A 22,838-nucleotide genomic window follows, 5' to 3' on the forward strand; every position below is an offset into this window, starting at 1 on the left:
TGAGTGGGAAATGTATGTAATTGTTTTGAAAGTAATGTCAAAAGTCATAAAAATGTAAAGGTCCTAAAATAGTCTTCATTTTCTACATGCAAAATATAATTATAAATTTTTACTTTCTTTTGGTTTTTGAGTGGATATGACATGGACATTTCTTCATGAGATTCACACAATTTCATAATGGCAGTGGCAGATCAGATTTAAGTATGTTCATACTTGTGCTATTTTAGACACATCCAGTATTTGTTCCTTGCACTGAGAAATCGGTCATGCACACAGTACAAAGGATTTATTGCTGTTGATTTGCTCTACATTGATTGTGCTATATGTGCAGTGGTTTATGGCCGCACTGTCAATATTGTCATCATCATAATCTTTAGTGTTGCTGTTTGTATGCCATCGTTTCTTGGAATAATGCCTTTTCAGTGCCCTTGAGAAATGTATGTTGTAGATGTTTATGGTGAAAACCAATGCTCTCATGCTATTCACAATATCACTTTGAGGAATGGGGTCCAGAAGTTTGAGACCACTTGTTTAAATGCTTCTATTTTGGATCTTTTTCTAATTTAATAAAAAAATTTGCACTGCAAATTATATTATCAGCGTTACAATTTAAGTAAAAGGTTGAAAAATGTACATGAATATCAGAATAACTTAGTATAAGGTATGTCACCCTTTGCTTCAAGACTTTAATTGGAAATTATTTTAAACATAAATCATATATGCCATTTGTTTGTATTGAATTACAATCACCCTGTAATGTGATGTGGCTAATGTGCTCTATTGCTGTGCTCAAACAGATGTCAGTCTACAGCACCGCCCGGTGGCAAACCGCCAGTACTGCGCTATTTCTAACAGTGGAGTGGAGCGCCGCACGACTGCCCCACCAATCAGAATCGAGTCACCCCGTTTTCACCCCCACGCCAAGGGCAAAAACATCCGGTTGGACGCACAACTGCGGCGGGCCACGCGCAAGAACAGTTTCTGCAATGGTGTCACCTTCAGTCAACGCCCCGTACGCTTGTACGAGAAGGTGCGTTTGCATCTCTCGGGAGTGCACACGGGCTGGAGTGGGGCTCTACGCTTTGGGTTCACCAGTTTAGACCCTAGCGAGCTTGCCTTAGCTGACATCCCCAAATATGCTTGCCCTGACCTGGTTACCCGGCCTGGATTCTGGGCCAAAGCCCTGCCTGAGAGACTGGCCATGAGAGACAATGTTTTGGCCTTCTGGGCTGACCGACACGGGCGGGTCTTTTACAGCATCAATGATGGAGAGCCCATCCTCTTCCACTGTGGTCTAAGTGTTGCCTGTCCACTCTGGGCCATCATAGACATCTATGGAATCACACAGGAAGTAACATTGTTAGGTGAGTTTTCAGGTTTAGAGTGGGTTGCAAAAGTGTACTAGTGAAAATGCATCTATTTTGCACTATTTTGTAATTTAATACTAATATTTTTATTACAGATTGTAAAAGGTCAAACATGTACATGAATTTCAGATTTCTTCTTTCAGAATTGGTTAGTATTTGGTAGGGATCCACCGATAAGGATTTTTAGCCGATACCGATGCCGATTATAACAAATAAACTGTAGGCCGATACTGATATTTTGCCATGAACCTTATTTTGCCATGAGATCACAGTTTTACTTAGGAATTATGCTTTAAAAATTGACAAAAGCTTAAAAAAAAGCTAGATAACCATGGCACTCTTAATAATTAAAAAACCTTATTATTACAAAAGGTAAAAAATAAGGCCATGAACTTTTTGAAAGATGGCTTTTCAACAGTTGTGAAGGGCAACATCTCTTTGGCAACGAACCTACTTCATCCGTGCATTCTCTCCATCATGGGCTACCAGTCAGGTATTTCGTTGTGCGGGCAAATACATCACTTATTGTGGGTTGTTGCGGGTTTAATGTTGGTGTTTTATTACCTTTCATCCCAGGAACCAGTTTAGCTGCTTCGGCATTTAACCACCTTTCCATTTGTCATCAGGCAAGTATCCGTCTATGACAACAGCAGAAAATTACTAATACAAATTAAGATGTAAAAAGAATTATAAATGTAAATATAATAATTATAATGATGATAATAATCACTGAAATATAAATCATGGTTCGAGGTGAACATGTTTTTATATTATTTTATGATTTAATCACAGATGTATAGGCTATATATAAAGTGACCCTGCAGAGTTGCGTTCACAACGAACTGCTCTGTGGAAATAAAGTGAACTGAACACAAAGCACCTCCTGAGCTATGATGGTCTGAGGTCATTTACAGCATTCTCATAGTCGATACTATTCTTGCAAAAGATTTTCAGAAGACTGAAACAAAGAAAGAGTGAGAACCCTTTACATACGCATATTCCACGAGACTGCACGCCTCCAAACAAACAGCGTGTCAGACATGTGCATAGACGGCTTTTCTGTCATCTGTTCTTAAAAATATAATAGTGTGTTTCTTCAAGCGCGTCTAACAGCATTCCGAATCCGAGACGTCTTACAGTTACCCACCATGCACATTATATTCGCTACCTGCAGTTAAACATCTTCTGTCAGTGCCCGTACTTTGCTGCCTGTGTAATTTGATATGTTGGTAAAGAACATCTGGCTTTCAATGTGTTATTTAGGCTAATTTATCATGGGTCGCAAACTCTTCATCAGGCAGCTATTCTTTATTTAAGGCTATTCTATTCATTAGGCTATTGTACTGATATTGGAAGTTCCATTCACAATGTTCCCCCTTTAACCCAGTATAAAATTTCACACCAGTGTTGTCCCTTGTACCGGGTAAAATTGGTAGCACCATACACCGTGGCACCCCTAATGCATATGTTGAGCAGTTTCTTGGAAATATCAACCACATCATGGAAAAATAAAAAGTTTTAACCAAAGAAGCAAAAAATTCTGTATTATATTTGTATAATGGATAATGCCATACAGACTGCTAGGGGGCGCCACTTGCTCACACAGCAATGACTGAAGAGCTGAATACAGACTGTATTTTGAAACGTAGCCTTTTAAGGTTTAGTAATCGTGCACCACCATATTGTGATTTCGATCTTAATTCAATCAATTATGCATCATAAGTGGATATTATACAATATAATTATATATGTAATACTTATATATTAAGTCTCAGAAGTCAAAGTCTGCTGGTTTCAAAGCATTTTGGATGGCTTCCCTCATCATGTAGCCTATAGCTAAGTGCCGCTTTCACAACTGTCACATCCATTTATGGCGTTTTTTCCACATTAACGTGAAAATGAAAAAATGTAAATGAAATATTACTCTTAGGAGTGCCAACACTTCATATTGTGGCTATTATTATTTCTGGATTGTACATTTTAATTCAGAGTTTTTACAAAGTGTGTTACCAATAAGTTATAAATAAACCATCGGTTTTGCAAAGTGGTGTTTTCACCGATATGCCAGTGGTTTTAATTTAATTAATTGGTCGATAAATATCGGCAACCGATACATTGGCACATCCCTAGTATTTGGCATGTCCTCCTTTTGCTTTTATTATGGCATGCACTCAAGCTGGCATGGACTCCAATATTTGCTCAAAACCTGATGATCCATGTTAATCAGCATGATTTGAGAACATTCCAAAGAGCATGTTGTGTGCTTCAATGGAAGCAAAGAAATCTGACCTTTTGTACAAAGGAGTTAAAATGGCCAATGTCACAAATTTGCTGACAATTTATAAGTGACATTGTGAAACTGACCATGTTAGGGTGTTTCTTCATCTTCAGCCACTTTTAGCTTTGTGGATTTCTAAAAAGTAAAGTCTCATTCTGGGTAGCTCAGTGGTAAAATACACTGGTTACCACCCCTGGAGTTCGCTAGCTTGCTAGTTCGAATCCCAGCGCATGCTGAGTGACTCCAGCCAGGTCTTCTAAGCATCCAAATTGGGTAGCGTCACATGGGGTAAACTCCTCGTGGTCGCTATAATGTGGTTTGTTCTCGGTGGGGTGCGTGGTGAGTTGAGCATGGTTTCCACGGTGGATGGCGCACACGCCACACGCACTATGTCTCCGTGGCAACGCACTCAACAAGCCACATGATAAGATGCACAGGTTGACGGTCTCAGATGCGGAGGCAACTGGGATTTGTCCTCCGCCACCCAGACTGAGGCGAATCACTACATGACCACGAGGACTTAAAAGCACATTGGGAATTGGGCATTCCAAATTGGGAGAAAAAAGAAAAAAAAACAATCAATGTCCATCAGTATGTGGACATGCATCACCAGATATTTGTCATTTATTTTTTCTAAAATTCAAAACCACAGTGTCATTTCCACCACATCTAAAATTCTGTTGTGTTTAATAGAATTCTGTGCTAGAAATGACAGTGATGAAAATGTTTTGGAAATAAAATGGCCACCTCCTTTGTCTTGCTAGGCTTTTTTACATAGCTAATATTTTATGTATCCTAAATACACATTTTTAACTTTTTGCATTATCTGGCAAAAAATGATTGTAAATGACGCCCAATATACATAAATATTCTGTCTGCAAGTGATATTTACCTTTTCTTAGTTTTCTTCAAACATTGCCTTCTCATATTCCACTCTTTGTTTAGATTATCATAGTTTTAAACATGTAATAATTTATATTTTTATAATGGATTTCCATAGTTTAATATTGAAAGTCTGGGACAAGAATAAAAAATCATTTGAAAAGTTCCAACAATAAGTTGGCTTGGTAAAAAGTTTTCAATTAAGTTTTAATGAAACCTTTATATAACAAAAAGAAAAGAAGTTGCAATCTGTGTTTTGTATTTTTATTCAACCCCTGGGAAATGAAAGTGTCTGAAGTTGTAGAAACAATCATTAACTCCTTAGTTCAAAAGGAGCACACAAGATGCTTAAATCAGAATCAGAATCAGAATGAGCTTTATTGCCAAGTATGCTTACACATACAAGGAATTTGTCTTGGTGACAGGAGCTTCCAGTGTACAGCCATACAACATTCAGTTAAATGAACATTCTCATAGCGTGCTGAATAACAGATCATCAGGTTTGGATTTTGAACAACATTTGGAGTGTATGCCAGTGTGAATGCTGCTATTAAAGCAAAAGAGGCACGTACCAAATTACAAGAAATTCTGAATTCAAATAAATGTCTTAACCTTTTACCCAAATCTTTTACTCAAATCGTTATGTTGACAATATAATTTTTTTTTATTTTCTTTTTTTAAGTTGTTCAAAAAGAGTGCAAATTTAAAGTATTTTTTCTAGTTGACTTTTGCACCCCATTGTATTTATCTACTGAAAATGCTGTCCTGCTTTTATAATGTTACAGAAACATCAATTGGTCCAATAGACCCTGGAGAATTATAGCTTTTGATGTCATTCAACACACTACACTAGTTATTTACAAGTCTTCATCCAAAAGCTATCAAGAGTTGCTCCAGTTTGATATGTTTTCATAAACTGTAGCAGCTCCAAGTAGGTCAGAGAAGGGTCATGTGGGATATGTCACTTTGGTTATGACACTTAAGGCTTTACTCCAAATTCAGATGGAGTTAGTTCCTTTTCCCTTCTATGATAGTCATTGTTGTTTCCGAAGGCAAGTAGGCATTATTACTTGTATTACTTATTAGGGATTATTTCTTCTGCTCATTATTTACTCACCCTAATGTTGTTCCAGACCTGTATGACATTTCTGTCTTCTGTGGAACACAAAAAGAGATGTTTAGCAGAGTTTTAGCCAAGTCAAGTCATTCTTATTTGTATAGCACTTTTCACAACACACATTTACAGAAAATCATGCATTAACAGAAAATGAAAACTGTAATATCTATAAAGTCTTAGAGTGATCATTGTGTAGTTTGATTAAATATGTAAATTGTGTATAAAAATAAATAATTAAATAATAATTGTATTTAGAAACCCAGTGAGCAAGCCGAAGGCGACTGTGGCAAGGAACACAAAACTCCATCAGATGTTGGTTAATGGAGAAACATAACCTTGGGAGAAACCAGGCTCACTGTGGGGGCCAGTTCCCCTCTGGCTAAACAGCATGAATATAATGCCAATAGTAGTTATTTGTGTGCAGTGCAAGTCATGGTTTAAATTAGTAAACTAAGTGTTAAGGGCCAGTGTTTATACCAAGATTTTGTATGAACTATAAGATTAATGACTAATGTCTTTGAAGTCCATCGTAATAGACTGAAGTGATGTCTGGCTGGCACCGGCTGCGTTTAGTCGTCATGATCACTCAGAGACACATAGCAGTGGAGTCCGATACCAAGCAAGAGCGGAGGTGGATCTGGCTGGATCTGGTAACCTCGGGATATGAATCCTGAGGTTCAATCCTGAGACAGGGAAACAAATAGAATAATATTATCGTAGATGCCATTCAATTTATTGCAGAGTTATAGATTATGAGAAATGTTTCTGGTTCCAGCAGACCTAACTAAAGCAGCCTAATTGTGAGTTGAAGGATAAATTAGGTGTATGCCTGGCTAAATAGATGAGTCTTTAGTTTAGACTGAAACTGAGTGAGTGTGTCTGCGTCTCGAACAGTGTTAAGGCGACTATTCCATAGTTAAGGAGCCAAATAGGAAAATGATCTACCTTCTTTTGTGGATTTAGATATTCTAGGAACTATTAACAGGCCATGATTTTGCGATCGCAATGAGCGTGATGGAATATAGCGTGTTGGAACTGTGTCCAGCACCAAAGGGCTCAATGCCAGATGAATCTCATCCTGCCTGACGGATGGCTTTGAGTCCAGCCCACTGAATCCCACAGCCTCAGAATTTGTGGATAAAATATCCACAAATAGCTCCAAAAACTGAGAATAGGAGTCCATGAACTCTTCCACTGTCTCTCTATCACTCTCTCTCTCTTTCTCTCTCTCTCTCATTCTTTGTCTCCAGAGCTCAAGGACTTTGTTTACCTTCTGTCTGCCGAGATCCCTGACCTTATTTGGTCAGGGCTGCTATGTATTCCTGCAGAAAGTGTTCCAGCCTCCTTAAGCAGATGACCAAACCCAGACCTATGGACCTTATTCACAGTAACACCAAATTGAATTTTTCACGTGAATGAAAACAAGGCTTGAGCGTCTCATCAATGGGTTGAAAGATGTTTAAATTGGTATTTAGCATTCTGTTAGCAAAACATCTTTCCGAAAAATTTCTGAAGACAAAAAACTCCAGATAAAACAAGTTGTGAAAATGATATGCGATCTTGGAGATTAATACTGCTTTATAGAGTGCATACCATTGGAGAGACGCATAGGAAACTCACATAGGAAAATAATTTAAACTCAGATTAATAGTCCATTTATTTGTTTAGTTGGTAAGTAGCCATGTAATTAGAAGGATAATATACAGTCAGCTGCTCATCTCAAAATTAAGCCCTAAAAAATAAACTCCACTTTTCATCAGGATCCTGATCACCCTATCAAAGTTTATTTTGAGGTAATGGGCGGCTTACTGTGCATTATCCCTTACTTAATTGTGATGAAAATAATGTCAGTAAATGGTCTTAAAATTAGGCTTCGTTTTCTTAACACAAATTATTATTTTTTTTTCTTTAGATTTTGGGGTTAAATATGACTTATAGAGTGTAACAATGCTAGACCACATTTTCAGCTGTCTTTTTCTAGAAGTATTTTTTCCATTAATTTTTTCCATGAGGATTTCATAAAATCTTTCATAAAAGCGTTCTAAGCCATGATTCAAATCAACCAGTTCTGAGATGAATCACAACATTACAAACGTTAATTCAAACCCCCAAAAAATAAGTATTTGAAAATCGGACGATAAGACATAGGTACAAGACTTTGTACTTAATGTCTTCAGTGAGGGAATGACCTACAAGCCCATGAAGCATTGCAAAAGAAGTAACTGAATGAATATCATTGGAAATAAATAAAACTATTGAATTTGAAGTAGTTGTCTAAAAGTTTAGATATATTTTAATTGTATTGCAAATTATTCAGATAAACACAAATATTTAAGTAGTTTAAAAGTGCGTCATGGAAGTGGGTGGTTGCAGCAGAGCTTATTTTCCGTGGTTGGTTTGCCATGATTCGTGGATTGTTTCCCTTTAGGATCATAGGTAGTGTAGTTCTTCACCAGAAATTCCACTATTAAACATGATTTTCTTTTTTAATGAAGTTGAAATAACATAGACTGATGGCTTCAACAGAAGCATATACCATCAATTAACAACCTCAAAGCTCATGGTAGGACTGTCTTTAAAGGTTAAAAAGTTATCATTTATAATCAGTTTGTCTATGGCAAAAATGAATGGGATTTTTACTTCCGGAACCAGATTGTTGTGCTCTATTCTTGACATTTACTGTGAGATTCTAGACTGATCATTCAGTGAAATTGGAAGCAGTTTTACTTTTCTTTAGCTAAAATCGGTCTGTACTTACTGAAATGCAAAACACTGCCCCCAGTGGTGACAGCTGTAAGTGTTGTTGGGGGCATATGGGTGAATTACAGCTGTACAGGCTATGATACAGTGAAGGGGAAACCTTACCATCAGTGGAGTAAAAATGTAGCCTAGGGAAAAATGCAACCTCCGAATCGCACTCGTCACTGATTATTTGACTGCGATTTATTTCCTTTTTTCAACGTGGTATACAAAGCTGGGTCTCGCACGCTGCTGACGCAACACGCTTCCAGTTGCGGTGCAAGGGAAGGTAAACACACTGGAGCCCATGCAAAAATATCTGATAGGATATGCCGCTTGTCGTGAGTCGGCATAATCTGGCCGTTCCTAGTGTACCAGAACTCTCGGAAACAACATGCCGACTTCCTGTGTGATCATGTTGGAGATTCACCCATTAATATTTTTCGCTAAGACATTAGATGCACTTTTGTTATTAGAGCAGAAGAATTTAAAGTGTCTCCTTAATCTGTAACAACTCACTGACCTCTCTTTCTTCTTTCAGAAAGCACATTTGCTGAGAGCGTGGGCACGAGCTGTCTGAGCACGGCTCGACTCAGTGCCTATCTGCCCCAGAGCAACCACGACTCAGCCAATTACAACAACAACCAGCTCGAGACCAACCAGGCCGCCGCAGCTAAGTTTGCCACACTTCAGCTCAGCAACTACAACCAGCTTATCCCCTGCAGCTCCACATCTTCTACCCCTTCTTCATCCAATGCCTTCAGCACCCAGAGAGCTGTCCGTGGCCTCTCCTCGCCCCTCGACAGTGACCTACACTTTCACCCGGTGCGAGGTCCTGACGTGGTCCTCTCTAATGACCGCACGGTCGCGTGCACCCACTTTCTGGACAGCAGCAGAACTCTGATGTTCAGCGACAGGCCTGTTCGTGTGGGCGAGACTCTGTATATGGAGGTCGGCCATCTAGGCTTGCCATATTTTGGGGCGTTTCTATTTGGTATGACTTCTTGTGATCCAGGCACTCTCAATGCGGGCGAGCTTCCCGCTGACCCGGAAGTTCTTCTAGACCGTAAGGAGTACTGGGTGGTGTACAGGGGTTTTCCTGTGCCAGCGGCAGGCGATGTGCTCAGTTTTACTTTTCTGGCCAATGGGGAGGTGCATCACGGCGTTAACGGAGGGGCGCGTGGCCGTCTGCTCTGTGTCGACTCGTCTCAAGTTCTGTGGGCCTTCTTCACTCTGCACGGGGCTGTGAACCGACTCAGGATATTAGGTTTGTATTTACAAAATCACTCCACAGGGCCTAGCTAGATTGGCACCAAATGTTTGTTTGTAGTTTTTCATGCATATACGAAAAAGGATATACGAAGAATACTTGTTTGATCATTTTTATTACAATAACTTTGGTTTGAATGGATAAGCTTGATGCATGCAGCCAACACTACATGTAACACAAATTGAGAAACTACACCAACTACAAACAAATGGTATGATATTATGCTCTTGTCGTCCTGCCATGCTATAGAAATGATGTTATTACCTAAAGCCATCTTTACATTGCAAAGGTGGCACAGAGGCTGCATCTGAAGTGGCATTTAGGTGCATTTACACAGACTGTTTCACGCTGCTCAGAGCAGGCATAAATGCATTTACACATTAAATGCATTTGCTTTGCTTAAGTGAGTTACAACATTTGAAATTGCAATTTTGGAATGACCTAATTGTGGATAAGCTAGTTTCTCTCCCAGGGTTCCTCTTCCCCTTAGAAATATATTCCAACATGTGTCCTACAGCCAGCCTTATTTCACGATGCCACATTTCTTATTCCAGTGCTCTGAAATAATTCCCTCTGAGTCCAATTATATGATTCATAACAGCATGACATGCTCCAAAAAGGAAAGAAATCAGTGGTTAAAAACAGTTTTCTCTGTTCCTTTCATTTTAATCCACTTGGTTCTAACTGATGAAGAGCATGCACTCAAAACATTCCGTATGTAAGAAATAAAACTCACACCATGGGACAATTGAAAAAGTTTTCACACATTAATGTCTTGCGATCTTAGTAAAAATGGAATGTGGCATTCCTGCCCAGAATGGAAAATGGAATATGCTGTCATCTTTTATTACAGATTGTGTAACATAGCCTACTTTATTTAGGCTACACATTCTTTAATATCGAGAAGATGTTTAGTTTGAAATTGTGCTGCTATTTTCAGTTGAAGTCAGGGGTGTCTTAACTTTTTTTATTGGGGGCCAGATGCACAAAAATAAGGAGTAAAAGCCCACATGGCTGTAATAATTAAAAAAACACTAGATTGCCGTAATTACATTGTTTTTACTGCTTAATATGCGAGTTTTAATGACACTTTTTGCTCTAGCACAGGTGTTTTCAAACTGGGGTCTGGGGACCCCCAGGGGGACGCGAGGGGGTGCTAGCGGGTCATAATTGTAAAAAAGTAAAAAACTATATGTAGCATTACTATGTATTTGACATTATTACCATTTCTGTTTAATTGAATTGCCTCTATTCAGGTTTATACATTTAACATCACTCAATTTTTGGGTAAAAAAAATATATGCTGTGAACATATATTATTAAAATTAAGATAAATATTTTCAGAATAATTAGGGATCCACCCATATGGACATTTTTGGCCAATACAACACATATTTTAAGAAAAAACTATTGGCTGATACCAATATTTTGCCATTTACTTATCTTATTTTGTCATCAGATCACTGATTTGCTTAGAAATTATGCTTTAAAAATGTATAAAGATGAAAAAAAGCAATTTTATTCTTCTAACAATAAATAATTTCCATTGAACATGGATTGGATCTGTAACACATTACAGGCCAAAATTGTAAGAGAGCCACAATAAAAGATAAAAAAAAAAAGACAATTTATGTTGGAGGAAAAAAGGTTATTTTGCACTTCTGTTTTTGCTGTTTTAAACTATAGAACACACATTTGACATATTATGAATTCTTACTATGAATTATTATATTCGACATTTTTGGATTTCAATTATTTTGGTAGGTATTTCTTTAAATTACACAGAAAAATGTGTATAAACTTGACACAAAGCAATAACTTTACATAATCAATGATAAATAAACCATCAGTTTTTAATATGGTTATAGCTGATGGTATTAATTTGGTCAAAAATTGTCTGAGACATTGGTGCATCCCCACAGATAATATTTAAATGATTTATTTATTTATTATATCACACTTAACATTTTTCAGAATTTTTCTCTGGTCTTTATACACAAAAATATTTAGCGACCTGTATATATTACAGGAGGGGATCCCTCGCAAGTTGATTGTCATATTTGGGGGGTCCTTGGCATGAAACATTTTGGAAATACTATTTTTCACAACATGAAATTGCTTGAGGATTGCAGTTTTCTTTCATGTTCACATATGTCCTATTAAAACATGATTTGCTACTTTCTGTTGCTGGTCAGACAGTAATATTAGGGGACAATCTAATTCTAGAGAACATTTTATTGGACATAAATTCATCCTGATCTCATGAATATTAAGCGACATTACATCAACATTCTTGCAAAATTATAGTACATGTTCATTAAACGTATTGCAGCAGTTTCCGAGGTGAAATGTCCACTTAAAAGCCTTTATCAGCCAAATAAAAAGGACACTTCATCTACACACACTCCCGCAGTCAGTTTGCGATGGACTTCAAAGACACGTAAGCATTAATCTTACAGTTCATACGAAATCCTTTAGTTTTAAACATTGCCCACCAACATCTACTTAGTTTACTTCCATAAAACAAGACTTGTATTACATACAGTGCATTCAGAAAGTATTTAGACGCTTTCATTTTTTCACATTTTGTTATTTGCAGCCTTATGCTAAAATGCTTTAAATTATAATTTTTTTCCACATCAATCTTCACTCCATTCTCCATAATAACAAAGCAAAAAACTGATTTTTAGTAACTTTGCAAATTAATTAAAAGGAACAAACTGAAATATCACATTGACATAAGTATTCAGACCCTTAACTCAGTACTTAGTTGAAGCACCTTTGGCAGCGATTACAGCCTCAAGTCTTTTTGAGTATGATGCGACAAGCTTTGCACACCTGGATTTTGTGCAAAAGTTTTAGGCACTTAAGATGTTTCACAAAAACATTTGTCTTAAGATGGTTATGTATATCTTCAGCTTTAGTGTGTCAATAGGAAATATAAATGTTAGACTCCCAAACATTACATTTGCAAATAGAAAAGATTAGAATAGAAGAACAGGGAGCCCTGCAACAGATGTCATGGCCCCCACAAAGCCCCCCACTGAACATCGAGTCAGTCTGAGATTACATAAAGAGACATAATCAATTGAGACAGTCTAAATAGATAGAAGAACTGATGAATTCTCCAAGAAGCTTGGAACATCGTATCTGCCAACAACCAAGAAAAACTGTGTCCAGGTGTACCTAGGAGAATTGGGGCTGTTTTAAAGTCAAAGGTGGTCACACTGAATATTGATTTAGCTTTTTTATGTTTACTGGACTTTGTATGATGTTCATTGATAAATGAAAACTATTTATGGCATTATTTTTGAAGACATCCTCTCTATGCAACATTTTTTACGAGTGCCTAAAACTTTTGCACAGTACTGTATCTGTGAATCCATTCTGTTTTCCTAAGCAACCAATTGGCCCGGTTGCTAGGGTGGGTAGAGTCACGTTGGGTTAACCTCCTCGTGGTCGCTATAATGTGGTTCTTGCTCTCGGTGGGGCGGGTGGTGAGTTGTGCGTGGATGCTGCGGAGAATAGCGTGAAGACTCCACACACGCTTCGTCTCCGCGGTAACGCGCTCAACAAGCCACCTGATAAGATGCGTGGATTGACGGTCTCAAACGCGGAGGCAACTGAGATTCGTCCTCCACCACCCAGACTGAGGTAAGTCACTACGCCACCACGAGGACTTAGAGCGCATTGGGAATTGGGCATGCCAAACTGGGGAGAAAAAAAAAAATAGAGTAGCATATACCTTAAAACTAACAGACATAACCTTAAAACGACAACACTCCAATTTTTATTTCACATGTTTTTTAAAAGGCTACAGTAATGAAATTATATATATTTTAATCCCTAACAACACTGCTAATGTAAATGGTGGTGTTGAATAAGTCATGATTTCAAGAAAACAAAACGGAAAAATAATAATTACGCATGGCCTCTGTGAGATTCCATATATTTGGAAAGAATTATTATATTTGCAATTCTGATTAGTGAAGCTCCTTTAAGATTGCTCTTGTTCATTGTCTGGAGTTTTCCAAATTCCTGTTGAGCACTTTTGCAGTGGAAGACTATGAATTTCATGTCGTTTTCTCAATAGTAGGGCTAATTCTGTTGTTTATTAAAAGGCCATAGTTTAGACACCCCTGGTTTAAGGCATACAGTAGTTTGCACAGTTAGCTTTGTTCTCGTGACAGCAGATGTCCAGTGTAATGATGTTCTTTTTCTTTTTTAGGAACAGTGCAGGCCAGTCCACCCACCTCCTCATCAGTGTCTCAGGGATCAACACCTGACGACAGTGACTCTGATCTGGCTTTCAGTGTCAACAGATCCTCCTCTGCCTCCGAGTCCTCTCTTGGTAAGCCTTGATCAATTGTTGTGTTACAGCACTATGAATTAGTTTTTACAGTTCTGATGTTGTGTAATGTATTTTTCAGTGACGGCTCCCAGCTCACCCCTCAGTCCACCTGTCTCACCCACTCTCTCCTCATCAGACACACCGTTGAGCAGCAAGAACAGTGAATGCACAGTCTGCTTCGATCAGGAGGTGGACACTGTCATCTATACGTGTGGACACATGTGTTTGTGTAATGACTGCGGACTGAGACTCAAGAGGCAGATTAATGCTTGTTGTCCCATCTGTCGGAGACCCATAAAAGACGTTATCAAAACCTACAGGCCGTGAAGGGGCTACATCAAAGGATTTAGCCAAAAACTCAGTAGCTATGGTTTAATATCATGTATATGTAGCTTTGATTTGTGTAGCATTACGCTCTTGTCCATATTTATCTCAGCTCTGGTTTTAACATTTTATCTAAAGACAAATGTAAAATGAAGGCATGGTTTATGAGGATTAACAAAGGTTTGTCTGATAACAATTGATAATCAGATATTATTAGTGCCTTTCTTTAGTGTGTGGATTTGACAATCATATCTGGGAGTTTTTGTATAGGTATTAGTTTAAAAATGAAAATTATTCAGAGGGACCTGGACATGCAAAAAGAAGGTTTTTAACAAGCAATTGATTATAGGGATAGTTCACCCCCAAAAAAAAAAAAATTATTTTTTTTATTTACCCACCCTCACGTCATTCCAAACCTGTATGAGTTTCTTTCTTGTGCGTCACAGAAAGATTTTTTTAATGAATATCTCGGTCCGTAGATTCAATACAATGACAGCGGGTAGTGCCTCATTTTAAAGCTTAAAAAAAGGATCCACAAGTATCATAAAAGTAGTCCATGCGACTACAAAATGGACCGGAGTAAGTTTTCTTATTTAAAATAGTAATAAGAACACACTGTAAAATTTAGAATCTTATTATAGCAGAATGTGTTTAAATTGAAGTTAAATGATTAATTGACAATAATTAATTAATTATTATATTATTGATAAATAAAAATAACAATAAAAAATGTCGTGGTGATATGATCTGTCCCAGTATAGTTTTAATGTACAGTCCATTTCAGTGAAGTTCTTGTGAAATGTTTCCATGAAAGTCATGATGTCCGTTGTGCATTCACTCAAAAAATTGGTTTGAGATTTACACATATAAATTTCAGAACAAAATTCCATTAAATTGAATTGAGTATTCTTTAAAAAAAATTAAATAAAAAACTATTTATTTTACGTTTTATTAATTTAATTTCTTTTAACATTACACTATTTAATCTGATGGAATTTCGTCATGAAATGGAAATGTGTAAATCTTAAAAATAGGCTAAAATGTTTTTTTGAATGTTCCTGAGCACTGTGAGAGAAGCTTGTTCACTCATCATTGGGGTTTGGAACATATGAGGGTGAGTAAAACATGACAGAATTTTTATTTTTGGGTGAACTATAACTTTAATATACAGGGCTACAAATGTGGTTGTGATTTTAAATAAAAAATAACTGTTTTGTGTTTGTTTGAGATTCTGATTGCTGTGTTAAAGACAAAAGAAGACTTGTACTATGTCAGTTGAAGGGTTTGGAAATTTGTTGCACTTATATCTAGAGGTAAACTCTGCACTAAAACACATCTATCCCCTTTGTTTGAAGTCATTTATGATGTGTACCTGGAGGACAACATTTTAAGTAAAGAACAAAAAATCTTTAATGTTCATTTGATGTGGTAGAAGTGGTTTAATGTCAGATTTCTAATTCAGATTTTGACTTTGCAAATGTGGAAACTATGTGGATTTTATTCATATTTGAAACAGTGGAATTTCCTAGTACTCATTTTGTCCAATGGACCACTATAAAAATTCAGTTAAACCACAAATAACGGGTCAGTTCTTTTCAGTAATCAATGAACCATGACTGGGATACAAGTAAAGCAAAGAATCGCCTCAACCAAAAAGTAAAAATAATTCTGCATTATAGTAGAAATTATAATCGCCTTTTAAAGGTGTCAGAAGTAAATGTTCTTGTTAAAGGGATGGTTCACCCAAAATGAAAAGGAGCTGGTCAAGGAGTACTAGTGAAGCAAGTCACATGCAGAAAAGTAAGTTATATTTGAAATATATAATGTGTTTTATTAATAATGGCAAAACTACCCATAACTGCGTTGGTGCCACACATGGGTGAATAGATCATTGGGCACATAACATCAGAGTACTTGAGCAAACAGGCTGGCAACATAAAGAGTAGAAAACATTTGCTATTTTGTACCAGGAGAGGGGGAAAAAAATTAACTTCGAACAGCAGTTCTGTACAATTATTTACCACTCGTGCGCCATCTGATATGGCCACTGTTTGTGCACTGTTTTTTTATGATATGGCAAGAGCAAATACTCATATAAGAGTGTTTAATTTGTAAATACTAGGCTGCATTAAACATGCACATTATCATTGTTACCAGTAGAGGGGTCATCCTGTCTGTGCTCCCAAAAAGTACTTAAGTCACACATAAAACTGTATGTATGTACAATTTGTTTATCTCATCTTTAAAATTAGTGCCACTTGGTTGATATTTTATCTAATGCAAATACATTTTTAAGCCACTGTATGTTTACACATTTCTCCAAGTATCTAATTTCAGCAAACATAAGAGTCAAAATTCTAAAGAATATGTTTGACTTCTATTAAAATTTGTAAAACCCTTATTAATCAAATTAAATTGGAGAGAAATATAAGGATCAATGTACATTGTACTCCCTTTTGGGGCCAATATGCAACTTCCTGATTATTGTAGAATGAATAATTATAGCACTCACCTAGAACACAGAGAAGAACAAGGACACCCCGTGCAAACATCATTCATGACCCGAGACACAAGTCAGCCGATGTGATGAAACTGAGCTGTGATGAGTTGATTGGGCTTTTTATTGCAGTATTACAGGATACACCCCAATGTTTGATCACATCACACACACACACACAAACAAGGACTAGAGAGAGTCTATATACTAAGTTATTGTAAATAATCTCAGAATGCATATTTGAGGCATTCCTCCAGTCACTTTGGACAAAAGCATCTGCTAAAGGAATAAATGAGAATTTGTAATAAATGTAATAAGTTAGAAGATGAAAACATTTCAATTATTTGAGGGAGTGATCCAAAGACAAACTGAACTATCCAATATAGGGTGGATAAATGTGTTTCTTTGATGTGAATTCATGAGTCATTTCTTTGATCTGGTTGCAACAGGACACAAAGTTCATATTAAAACAGTGTAAACAAAGATAACAGTTTGATCACTCTGATCCCCAGGAATTAGCTTTTCTGACCACCACCAGGAAAATGTTTATGAAATAACAGGTATTCTTTATAGCTTAAAAAGGTTCGTTTTTAATTAGCCCACTTTATTTCAGTATGTCAATGAGTCTAGTTCAGACTTAGGTTTTATTTAATTAACCTGCAGTTCCCCCAAGTCAAATTAAAATATTAGGTGTATTTCATATATATATATATATATATATATACACACACAGTACTGCGCAAAAGTTTTAGGCACTAAAACGTTTTTCACAAAAGCATTTGTCTTAAGATGTTTATTTGTATCTTCAGCTTTAGTGTGTCAATAGGAAATATAAATGTTAGACTCACAAACATTACTTTTGCCAATAGAAAAGATTAGAATAGAAGAACAGGGAGCCCTGCAACAGATGCCATTGCCCCCACAGAGCCCTCCACTGAACATCGTGTGAACAAGTTTCGATTCCAATGTTAGAAATGATTATAGTATACATACAATCTGTTCAGTTGCTAGTGTTATATGTGTTATTCTTGGTTGCATCTTAAAATCTTCTCTCCAGTCCTCTTACAATATATTGTCTAGACTTTATCTTCAGAAATAACAACAGCAAATACCATATTCTTCATCTCACTTTGGGTCATTCTAAATACAGGATATGCGTTACGATACTGAAAAGACTTAACAGAACATCGGATCTGCTATAAAGTTATGAAGTCATCTTAAAATACTTGGGCCTGTCTAACTGTTAAAGCATTTTGGGAGGAATTCACTCCTTCAGTAAACGTTTTGCAGTGCTGTTTTGTACTTCACTACTTAACCCTGTATCAGTGCGGTGTAGCTATGGCAACATTTTATTTTCCTTTCTCACTTTTTCACTTTTCAGAAAAAAAACCCCGAAAACATAATGCATTATTGGAAATAAAAGGGAAGTATTCAAAGTAACCAAATATATGCTGTTTCTAAGCCACACAACCTTTTCCTGGGGTCACCCTTACAGGGGAGACACCTGCTGAAATGTTCCACAAATTAACCAGTTTGTCCTGTTCTAACTCTACAAAACTTGCTTACCCTCATCATTTCTAGCTTAGAGATCTGAGATATGGCACATTGTACAGGAAGATGACACCATATGTTTTGACCATCCATCTAGTGTAATTGTTATGTTTATTTTAAGAGCAAAGTGTGATTTTGCAACTGCTTAGCATAATTTGAAGGAACCTTGTTGCTGTTTGTTTATCATTTGATCATGTGTTCTTGTCTATATGTTTAGGATTTGAAGATAAAACTAATAGTCCCGTTAGGGATGTTAACTAGTATTTAAGATACTAGATATGAAGGCTCTAGAAATTCTACACAGTTGCTTGGCCAAATTTTGACTTGTGTATTAGATACAGCAGAAACAGTAGTAGTATGCTATTCCAAACATAGCAATGCACTTACTCCAAGTCAGCAACAGTTCACACACCTAATGTGTCACAGATATATTATCTTATCATCTACAACAACCCTTCTCATCTCTCTAAAGTTGACTGTGTGTACAGGCACAGTGTTTATATAACAAATGGAACATTTTTCACAACCTAGGATTGAGAACCACTGTTAGAAAGAACACTATTATTCTTCATATTCATCCTAAAAAGTGCTAGGGAGCTCTTTGCATTACTTCAGTTAATGCTAAAAAGGTGCACACAGTAATTATTTCCTCATTTAAAAACAAATTACACCTAAAGATATTAATTGGAACTTTAAAACAGACTTATAAAATCATGACCACTCACATGAGATAAAGACTCCAGTTATATCTGTAACCTTAGAGGAATAGTTCACCCAAAAATGACAATTCTCTCATCATTTACTCACCCTTATGCCATCCCAGATGTGTGTGACGTTCTTTCTTCTGCAGAACACAAATGAAGATTTTTAGAAGAACATTTCAGCTCTTTTGGTCCATACAATGCAAGTGAATGGGTGCCAAACTTTTGAAGCTCCAAAATCCACATAAGGGCAAAATAAAAGTACTCCAGATGACTCTGGTGGTTAAAACCATATCTTTTGAAGCAGTATGATATGTGTGGGTGAGAAACAGATCGATATTCAAGTCCTTTTGAACTATAAATTCTCCTCCCTGCTCAGTCAATCTCCACTTCACTTTTGCTTTCTTCTTGTGTTTCTGGTGATTCACAGTCTTCATGCATATCACCCCCTACTGGGCAGGAAGGAGAATTTATAATAATTAAAAAAAAAAAAAAAAGACTTAAATATTGATCTGTTTCCCACCCACACCTATAATATCATGTCTGAACACATGGATTAAACCACTGGAGTCATATGGATTACTTTTATGCTCATTTTATGAGGATTTTGGAGCTTCAAAATTTTGACACCCATTCACATGCATTGTGAGAACCAACAGAGCTGAGGAATTCTTCTAAAAATCTCAAATTGTGTTCTGCAGAAGAAAGTCATACACAACTGGGATGCCAGGAGGGTGGGTAAATGAGAGAATTTTCATTTTTGGGTGAACTATCCCTTTATCAAAGCCGTTTTATTCTACATGGAGAGGGGCCATGTTATGATCACATGACCAGACAAATACTACTCAAATGATAATAACTGCCATTATTGGACATTTTCACTCATGTATTAAATTGATCATGGCTGACTGTGAACAGGGAATTTTTACGATGACATTGTTAACTGAAAACATTTAAATGGATGCTACAACCAGGCCCCTAGGTGTTAGTTTAAGTCCAAGAAGACAAAATAATTAAACACACACCACACACCAGTTATGTGCAAAAGTTTCAGGCACTTGTGAAAAATGTTGCATAGCGAGGATTTCTTCAAAAATAATGCCATAAATAGTTTTCATTTATCAATTAACATTATACAAAGTCCAGTAAACATAAAAAAGCTAAATCAATATTCAGTGTGACCACCTTTGCCTTCAAAACAGCCCCAATTCTCCTAGGTACACCTGGACACAGTTTTTCTTGGCAGATAGGATGTTCCAAGCTTCTTGGAGAATTCACCACAGTTCTTCTATCTGTTTAGGCTGTCTCAATTGCTTCTGTCTCTTTATATAATCTCAGACTGACACGATGTTCAGTGGGGGGCTCTGTGGGGGCCATGACATCTGTTGCAGGGCTCCCTGTTCTTCTATTCTAAGCTTTTCTTTTGCAAAAGTAATGTTTGGGAGTCTAACATTTATATTTCCTATTGACACACTAAAGCTGAAGATATAAATAAACATCTTAAGTGCCTAAGAATTTTGCACAGTACTGCGTGTATATATTTTCTCCTTTTAGTTTTTACAGAGTGTACCTTTAAAATGACATCTTTTATAATAAAAAAAGGAAACTGAAAAGTAGTTATATCAGGTTTTATTTACGCATTTGTTCTATTAAAACTGAATGGATATACAATAAAAGGAACCAAACACTTCATCTTGGGGTTAAAACTTAATTTGGTTAAAAATAAAGATGCAATTCAACCACAGCCTTTTCACATTCCAAACAAAAATAGGCGTATTTGGGTCTCAGCATTCACCCTGTCTGGAGATCAGCGTGTTGACCTTTAACTCCCTATGACAAGACAGTCAAACAACAACATGTTTTTCAGTCTGTGGTTTCAAACAACTACATGACATTGAGTCAAGAGACATTGCATGGAACATTATGACCATCTGAATTGTAGATAAAGGATCAAACAAACCACAAACTAATTGTGACTTACATATTTTCCAGACACAGTGAGCATTCGTTGGGGTATGTAACCCCATCAGTACCACACACAGGGTTATACTCTCGGGTGCAGATGGGCAGGTGGTATATCGAACAGTCAGGCTGGCAACAGAAGCATTCAGACAGTTACATAACTCAGATACAGACAGGTGAGCAAAACTAATACATGATTAGGCTATAACCATCAACTCACCACTTTTGAGCCATCAGGAATGACAGCTGCTGTTGCCAGAGCTGTTTAGAGAAAATAGAAAGTGGAACAAATATTGTAATTACTGTAGAACATACAAGATATCCATTGTAGAAGGTTTTAGTGAAAAACATTACGAAAACATCAGACTTCTGATGTTCCTAATGCCCAAAATGAGTTAAAAACCACACCTGCCAAACAGAATACCAGACAAATCCGAGCCAGCATTGTTAACATCTTTGTCGAGGGATGTCTTGACTGCCTAATCAATCGCCCTCAGGTCTGAGTGAAGCCTATTTATTGCACTCTTGTACCCACCCACAACAAGTTTACAAATTTACAAAGTGCGTCACTCGAGTGTACAATGAAGGCTTGTTTTAATTAATATTAATTAGGTTACGTGTCTTTTGGACAGTTGGCCTTACTGATTGGCTGAAAGACAAGTGGGCGGTATTCAGTGGGCGAATTTTTAATAAAGGCTTGGCTCATGAATATTAATTAGGCTATGACACTGGACGTTTACCAAATAACGCCAAGTTACGTCATTAATAATCATGAGCTATGCCAAATATATCGCGTGAGGAACAGGTGCACGACTACACACACACACACACACACACACTTCACATAAAAACGAAATAATTTGTATTATTGTAGAATTCTATTAACAATTCCGTTGTAAAGTTTCAGTTGTAGAGCATTCCGTTTTCACGTGAGGGTGACTCTTATTTTGAAAACGGTAGAATCGACGCCGTTGTTACCTTTTATATGAGTTGAGCTGTGTTTACATTACTTAAATAGACGAGAGAGACGCTGAAATTAGTTTTTTTTAAAAAAAAAAAAATTTTTTTTATTCTGAACGGAAGCATAAATGTGTTATAATATCGCCAAATATATAGAGCTTTCTTTATTATAGCAGGTGGATGAGGTACGCGTTGTGTCATTTCTCCCACTCAAAGACATAAAGAGACAAATCAGAGACACAAAGCTGAAATCTGAAGCTTTCAGTCATTGGTGAACAGTCAGGTGATGGTGACTGTTATGCTGAATTAACAGTGTCTAGATCAGGTGAATATTTGCAACATAGATCTTTACTATGCTAATTATTATTAATGTGGTTATAAAGGGATCAGGCAACCCTGATCATTGTAATTCTGTATATATGACTTTATATCTGCCTGCCTGCCTGCCTGCCTATCTCTCTCTCTCTATCTATCTGTCTGTCTGTCTGTCTGCCTGCCTGCCTGCCTATCTATCTGTCTGTCTGTCTGTCTGTCTATCTATGTGTCTCTCTGCCTATCTATGTGTCTGCCTATCATTTATCTATCTGTCTGCCTATCTATCTATCTATCTATCTATCTATCTATCTATCTATCGGTCTGTCTGCCTATCTATCTGCCTGCCTGCCTGCCTGCCTGTCTGTCTGCCTATCTATCTGTCTGCTTATCTGTCTGTCTATCTATCTATCTATCGGTCTGTCGGTCTGTCTGCCTATCTATCTGCCTGCCTGCCTGCCTGCCTGTCTGTCTGCCTATCTATCTGTCTGCTTATCTGTCTGTCTGTCTATCTATCTATCTATCGG

General features: G+C 37.0%; 2 protein-coding genes and 1 long non-coding RNA gene across 5 annotated transcripts in view; 1 reads left to right on the forward strand and 2 right to left on the reverse strand.

Moving 5' to 3' along the window:
- The window catches only part of neurl1b (neuralized E3 ubiquitin protein ligase 1B), a 49,334-nt gene extending 33,786 nt beyond the window's left edge, over positions 1–15,548 (forward strand). For both annotated transcript variants that reach the window (XM_051659043.1, XM_051659044.1), the window contains exons 2-5: positions 798–1,364; positions 8,925–9,650; positions 13,882–14,004; positions 14,084–15,548. In XM_051659043.1, coding sequence (XP_051515003.1) covers positions 798–1,364; positions 8,925–9,650; positions 13,882–14,004; positions 14,084–14,331 — 1,664 coding nt within the window. In that variant the 3' untranslated portion in view covers positions 14,332–15,548. The remainder of the gene's footprint in view (positions 1–797; positions 1,365–8,924; positions 9,651–13,881; positions 14,005–14,083) is intronic.
- On the reverse strand, positions 1,193–19,328 carry LOC127418403 (uncharacterized). 2 transcript variants are annotated; one of them, XR_007893422.1, is made up of 5 exons: positions 16,841–19,328; positions 6,122–6,327; positions 5,645–5,682; positions 1,932–2,005; positions 1,193–1,332 (listed from the first exon to the last, which is right to left on the reverse strand). It is a non-coding gene; the product is annotated as an uncharacterized LOC127418403 (long non-coding RNA). The 2 variants fall into 2 exon arrangements; XR_007893421.1 differs by lacking the exon at positions 16,841–19,328 and having other exon boundaries at positions 6,122–8,901.
- A 1,363-nt stretch (positions 19,329–20,691) lies between these two features.
- LOC127418401 (trypsin inhibitor ClTI-1-like) lies at positions 20,692–21,608 on the reverse strand. The gene is made up of 4 exons (XM_051659055.1): positions 21,448–21,608; positions 21,260–21,300; positions 21,059–21,168; positions 20,692–20,907 (listed from the first exon to the last, which is right to left on the reverse strand). Exons 1-4 carry the CDS (start codon positions 21,491–21,493, stop codon positions 20,862–20,864), a joined length of 243 nt encoding a protein of 80 aa, XP_051515015.1. The 5' UTR covers positions 21,494–21,608; the 3' UTR covers positions 20,692–20,861.
- Positions 21,609–22,838: the final 1,230 nt, after the last annotated feature.

Source organism: Myxocyprinus asiaticus, chromosome 27, assembly GCF_019703515.2.
Source record: "Myxocyprinus asiaticus isolate MX2 ecotype Aquarium Trade chromosome 27, UBuf_Myxa_2, whole genome shotgun sequence".
Taxonomy (NCBI): Eukaryota; Metazoa; Chordata; class Actinopteri; order Cypriniformes; family Catostomidae; genus Myxocyprinus; species Myxocyprinus asiaticus.